The sequence below is a fragment of the Halichoerus grypus genome, chromosome 9, assembly GCF_964656455.1.
Source record: "Halichoerus grypus chromosome 9, mHalGry1.hap1.1, whole genome shotgun sequence".
Taxonomy (NCBI): Eukaryota; Metazoa; Chordata; class Mammalia; order Carnivora; family Phocidae; genus Halichoerus; species Halichoerus grypus.
In genome coordinates this window covers 103,396,608-103,402,607 of record NC_135720.1, presented here as the reverse complement: position 1 = coordinate 103,402,607, position 6,000 = coordinate 103,396,608, and the positions used below count along the sequence as shown (strand labels likewise).

At 46.4% G+C, this 6,000-nt stretch overlaps 1 protein-coding gene across 1 annotated transcript in view; it reads right to left on the bottom strand.

Moving 5' to 3' along the window:
* Nucleotides 1-436: 436 nt before the first annotated feature.
* Nucleotides 437-6,000, bottom strand: part of CLIC5 (chloride intracellular channel 5) — a 101,824-nt gene continuing 96,260 nt past the window's right edge. The window contains exon 6 of the mRNA XM_078055275.1: nucleotides 437-5,104. Coding sequence (XP_077911401.1) covers nucleotides 4,937-5,104 — 168 coding nt within the window. The 3' untranslated portion in view covers nucleotides 437-4,936. The remainder of the gene's footprint in view (nucleotides 5,105-6,000) is intronic.

The window sequence follows — 6,000 nt, the reverse complement described above, 5'->3', positions numbered from 1 at the left end:
CCACTGTGGGCAAAGAGAGAGCTTTGGGGGCAAGTAGACCAGTATTTTAAAGTACTCCTTAAATCATACCTAGACAGTCACTATTGACTTACCCCCAGGTATAATGATATAGATAGGAAAGTGAGAACCATGAATGAACATCAGTGTATTTTTTTTTTTTTTTTTTTTACCCAGCCCATGTTTTATAATAGGATTCAGCCCTGCTAAAATAAAATGGATTTTTGGATGACTAGGTCACAAGCTTCTTGCTTTTCCTTTTCTTCTTCCTCTTTTTCTTTTTACTTGCTTTTGATTTTTAAGAACAATGAACATATTCTCTTTTATAATGGGAAAACAGAGTAACTTTTATTTGGAAAAAAAAAAAAAAGGTAGTTCACACTTGTCATTTAAAACAGCATAGGAAATCCCCACCTCAAATAAGCAGTCTGATGATAGCTTTTGTAATAGCTGAAAATAAACCAACTTTATTTGAATCAGTCAATACCAATCAAGACTGGAAAACAAATTTATTACTCGTTCAGATTCATGAAGAAAACATTCAGCAATATCTTCATTAAAAGGCAATTTAGATTTATTAAGGCTTGAAAGCAAGTCCTGCTATTTTGTCACCACAGTTAAAGGTCTTAAGAAAAACAAGTAACCATCATTTGGAGTGTCTTTATAAAATGTAATGTTTGTTCTTTTATAAAAGCTAGGCATCTTTTGCTAAATTAGTTAACCCCTAGCTTTTAGGATGGGACAAAGACGAGGTCAGGAAAGTAAGACAAAGTTCAAACAGCAGCTGGGTATTTTATATTTTAAGTATATGCATAATCATTATTGTGAAACTTCTAACTAGGCATAACATATCTTAGATAACTGGATCCTTTAAACTATGTTCTCCCCCCCACCCAAAAAAAAACCAGATTGCTTTTATAGAAACACATATTAGCCCAAACCCTGTAATGAAGCAATCTTTCATTTTATTTTTTGGTTGGTGAGGGGAGCATTGGATCTAACTCCTCAAGTAACATTAAATAAAATGATGCACACTTTGGATCATAACCTCATGATGAAAGGAAAGCATCCTGCAACTAAACCGGGAGAAGAATATTGGCAAAGGTAGAGGAATACGCATTCATGAAGGGGGCACATGTTACTTGATTTGAATGCTAAAAAGCACTGGATAGAAGACACTGGGTCTTGTTTGCAGAAAGGGCTCCAAGGCCAAAGATGTGACAACATCTGTTTTCCTAACTTTAGAACGAGGATGCTTCACATGCACACCTCTCTCTCGAATGCTTAGGATTCTTTTTAATGGCATGTGAAAAAATAAGGAAGTGATCCCTTAGGAATCATTGAACTTAGTTTTAATAATGAGGTGATACTTCATCTTTCCAAGGAGAGAGAACGGCATCTTGCTTCACTCGGCTACATAAATGGCTCCTGGCCACTGGGAAGAGTGGCTGCTCACAGAGGTACCTACTGGATTCCTGCTGCCTCTAGACCAATTTAATTTAGATACAGATTCTTCACTGGTTTTTCAAGATGGAAAACTCTTCCTAGAAGGACCTGTACCTTCCTGACTCTGCCCCTCTTTTAATTCTATTTGTCTAGGCCTTACTGATTCCTGAGATTCTTAGACCTTCAGGATCCATCCTGCAACAATTCAAAGATGCTTGGTGTTGTCTTTGTGCAGAATGGCCAGTGGGCACAGGTGCTGCGAAGAGCTTCTGTGGTTTCATTCAACAAATGCTGAAAAATGCAGCTTAGGAAACTTCCCTCGTGGTGAAGGCTTTTTCTAATGAAAAGACCAAGATCGTTGCTGGCCCCCCCAGCAGATGTGAACACCGGAGACTGGCATTTCCTGGGAAGCTGGAACCAGTCTGAGATTGTGTGGTCAAATAACAGTGTGTTTTGCTTTTCGTAGCGTGTGATTCTGAGCTGTCAGGCATTTGACTTCCTTTATCAGGAGATAAAGACACACAATAGAGGGAACCATGCTAGTCTAGAACACTCAAGCTTTTATTACCCAGCTCATCATATCAGGTTATTAAAATCTTACCCAATACCTTCTTTCTGGGCCAACCTGAGAGGTGGCCCAATCTGGATAGATGGGTAAATTCAACACTGTTATTCTGAGTTTGATTCTTCTTTCTGACTCCGCCTCCCACTATGCTATCCCACAAAAATAAAATAGGACATGAAAGTCAAAGGGGAAAAATAAATCCGAAATAAAATAGGATCTCAACCCAAACTCTTTCTAATGCCACTGAAATGCTTTTTGAGGGATCAATACTCATTCAAGACCAATGATAGGGTGACCTCCTGTCTTATAACTCTGGAGTTCAAACTGCAAACCTTCAGGACTCCCTGAGTGGGTTCTGGAGACACCTAAGGACCTCATCATACCGATGCTTGAAGATGATTTGCTGTGTATGTGACAGGGTTGTGGCCAAAGCCCAGGGAGGCTGAAGGATCTGGAGAAAAATCTCTCTTGGAAAAAATAATCAGAAGGTAATATTATTGTTATTTTAAAATATTCTGCTAAATCTGGTCATAAGACATTAAAGCTCTTAGTCAAGACTCAGTTATATTATATAATAATCCACTATTGAAATAAAAAGATATTCCTGAATTACTCAGAAGTGCTTTCCATCTCTAAACTCCATCCTGTTTTCAATGGTTATAACTGATCATGTAATGGCTCCCCCACCCCCCACTGGTGCCTTAATATTATTATTTATGTAAAACTAAGTCAACCACAGAAGGACCATCTAGAAACAACAATATTGATTTGGTTTGGCTTCTTTGTTTTTAAAGACTCACCAATGGCTGAATTCTGACTCTCAAATCAGTCATTAGGATCAGACAACCCCTAGCCAGGAGCTGTGCCACCTGGGGGCCTGTTTTCTTTGTCCCGCTCCCTTTGCTACATCGACTTGCTTCTAGAACAGCACCACTGTGGGTCTCTGGAAAGTAAACTGCTTCTTAGGTCATCGTGCCTGTGTTGCTAAACTCAGGGAAGGGTTTCTGAGGACAACAGGATTTACACTAATTCTAAGTCTTCTGGGATCATTCAAGACTTCATCTCCCAAGAGGCCAGTTCAGGGCTTACCCCTATAGTCACAAGAACTGTTCCCTCTCCATGCTCCGTTCTAAACATGTCTCGGGACTAAGTTCCCAGGGAGTCCCTGGGAAGGTTCCTTTAGGGGTGGGAATGAATCAATGCCTCCTTGCCCTTGCAAAGCTCTCAGGCTAATAAAACGTCCTACTGAGAAATTTCCTCTTCCTCAGTGGGCTCAAGGGGCTCCTGTTTCCTCCCTTCTGCTCAGATCAGCAGGCCACGTGATTTCTTCAGAGATCCCAGGAGGCAGGCCGGTCTGGGGGTGGCCGGGGTGAGGATATGTGGATGTTTCTATGGAAAGGACCGTGCTGCCCTGAGCTTCCTGAGCAACGAGCCAGGTTCCGGGGCTTTCTGGCACTCGGGACCTCACTCTATCCACAGGCAGCCCGGATGGGAGGACTGCTGAAGGTGACCGTCTATGGCGGTCTCACAGCGCATCACTAGGACAGAGAGCTGATGATTAGCTCATTTTTCTTAGTTTCCTCTGCACAGGTCCCCAGGCTTGAGCCGGGTGAGCTTTGAAGGAGGTGAAACTCAAGGAGAACGACTGAGGAGTGAAATACTGGCTAAAACACGTTCCTTTTTCATCTGGCAGGTGAGTCAGATGGCAGGAAAATTAACCCAGATGGGGCATCTACTTTTCCTCAAGTTCAAACCACATGGTTTCCCAGTCAGAAAGGCCCATGGACTTTCTTCCTAAGGTGTTCCATGATCATGCCATCTCTCACCCGTCAGAGATTGCAGCCAACTCAGCCAGGAGTCACACCCGGCTGGCAGACCCACATTCAGGAACCACTTGAAGAGACTGGGAAGTCAGTTTTGGCCAATTCTTGGTTGGTAGTGACATGACATCAGCAGTTCAAGACTTAGATCATGAGAGAGAAGACCTGTGTGAAGGATTCCCAGGGAACATCAAGCCTCATAAAGAACTTCTCTATCTTCACCCCCACCCCCACAATCTGCTTTCTCACAGACCAAAATTGACTCGTGGATCAGTCAAACCCAGGCATGGCATCTCCAACAAAACTACCCCTAAGCAAGCAAACCCCATGGCTGGTAGACCCCGTGGGCCTTTTGGCATCGACACTGCTCCCCCTCCCCTTTGCAGTCACCCCGGTCTGCGACTGCGTGCCAGTGTCCCTTCCTCAAAAGGCCTGGACAGCCGAGAACCAGAGGCTCCTGTCAGCCAGATACACAAAAGCATGGCGACCTTCTCAGCACTGCAGCCCACAGAGACTGTCTGAAGTGGTGCCCCCGTCTGGTCTTCAGTGCCCCGTGTGACCGGAGCATCAGAAAGCAGACGGGGACTGAAGGTGTATGTGCCAGTGGCCCAATCCACAGCCTGCCGGCTCTCCATTCACTCTGTCTCCCCACAACGCGGTGGCTCTCTTTCTAGCAAGAACTACGATGGCATCTGTCCTCGGCCGCGGAGTTACCAACAAAGAGGAGAGGGGGAGGGGACACGGTGTTGCATGTTCCTAATACAGCCGAGCAGCGATTCTGATATTGGCGGCGGGGCCAGGGACAGTCCCCTAGGTGGGCTCTCCAGCACTGGCCCCAAACGCACCGAAACCCGGACCAGGCCCAAAGGCTGAGCGCTTGAGTGTTTCTACCATGTCTGCTTGCAGATGCCCGCGTGATCAGATGGGGTCGGCTGGGACCTTCCTAAGAGGCAGCAGGCTGGGGTCCCACGAGGCCAGCGAGATGTGGAGGGCAACCAAACGCTGTTTCCCGACGCGGTGCGGAAGGGGAGTCTGCGAGGCCCGAGTTCTTTTGGGAGAAGCCAAGTCCTTCTGCTGCCGGGGGGTGGGGGGGGCAAGGCGGCCGAGCTCAGGACCGGCTGAGGCGCTTGGCCACATCGGCGTAGGCCGACTCGATCTCCTGGTCTGCCGCACACGTGTTGGTGAACTCATCCCGCGCGTAGGCGTTCTTCAGGTACCGCCACAGGCCCGTCATCTCAGCCGGGAAATCGTAGTTGCGGTACTTCTTGGCCACAATCTACGACACAGACGGCAGGACAGAAAAGGGCGTGAATGCACGAGACAAACCAGTGGGACGGAGTTAGTGCCGGACCCGGTGTGCGTGTGGTGGGGGGGGGGGACCCGGGTGCACGCGCGCATCACTCACCGCGAGCCCGCCCGCAGCAAGAATGTTTGTCATGCAAGGTGGGGGTGCTGCCTTCTTTCCATCTTCTCTAATCTTATTTATTTTGTAAGTCAATATAATTTGCCCTTTGACCAAGCATTCTGCTTCGGGGAATTCTCCTTAGGAAATGATCACAAAGATTGAGCTACCTATCTGTGATCACGGGACGAATAGTAAAAAATGCAATAGTGAAAAAATGGCAGAGGAAAGAAATGTCCTGCAATAGGTACGTGGATAAATGCATTATCATAGGTAAATACAATGCCATCCTGGAGAGCCTTTAGAAATGATGCTGCAGAAGAAGTTCCAGGCATCTGGAAAACTCTTTTAGATCATTAAGTGGGTGCCTGGGTGGCTCAGTTGGTTCAAGTGTCTGCCTTCGGCTCAGGTCATGATCCCAGGGTCCTGGGATTGAGCCCCGCATCGGGCTCCCCACTCAGTGGAGAGTCTGTTTCTCCCTCTGCCCCCGGCTCATGCTCTCTCTCTTGCTCTTTCTCTCTATCTCAAATCAATAAATAAAATCTTTAAAAAAAAAGATTGCTGGGGCGCCTGGGTGGCTCAGTCGTTAAGCGTCTGCCTTCGGCTCAGGTCATGATCCCAGGGTCCTGGGATCCAGCCCCGCATCGGGCTCCCTGCTCCGCGGGAAGCCTGCTTCTCTCTCTCCCACTCCCCCTACTTGTGTTCCCTCTCTCGCTGTCTCTCTCTCTGTCAAATAAATAAATAAAATCTTTAAAAAAAAAATAAAAATA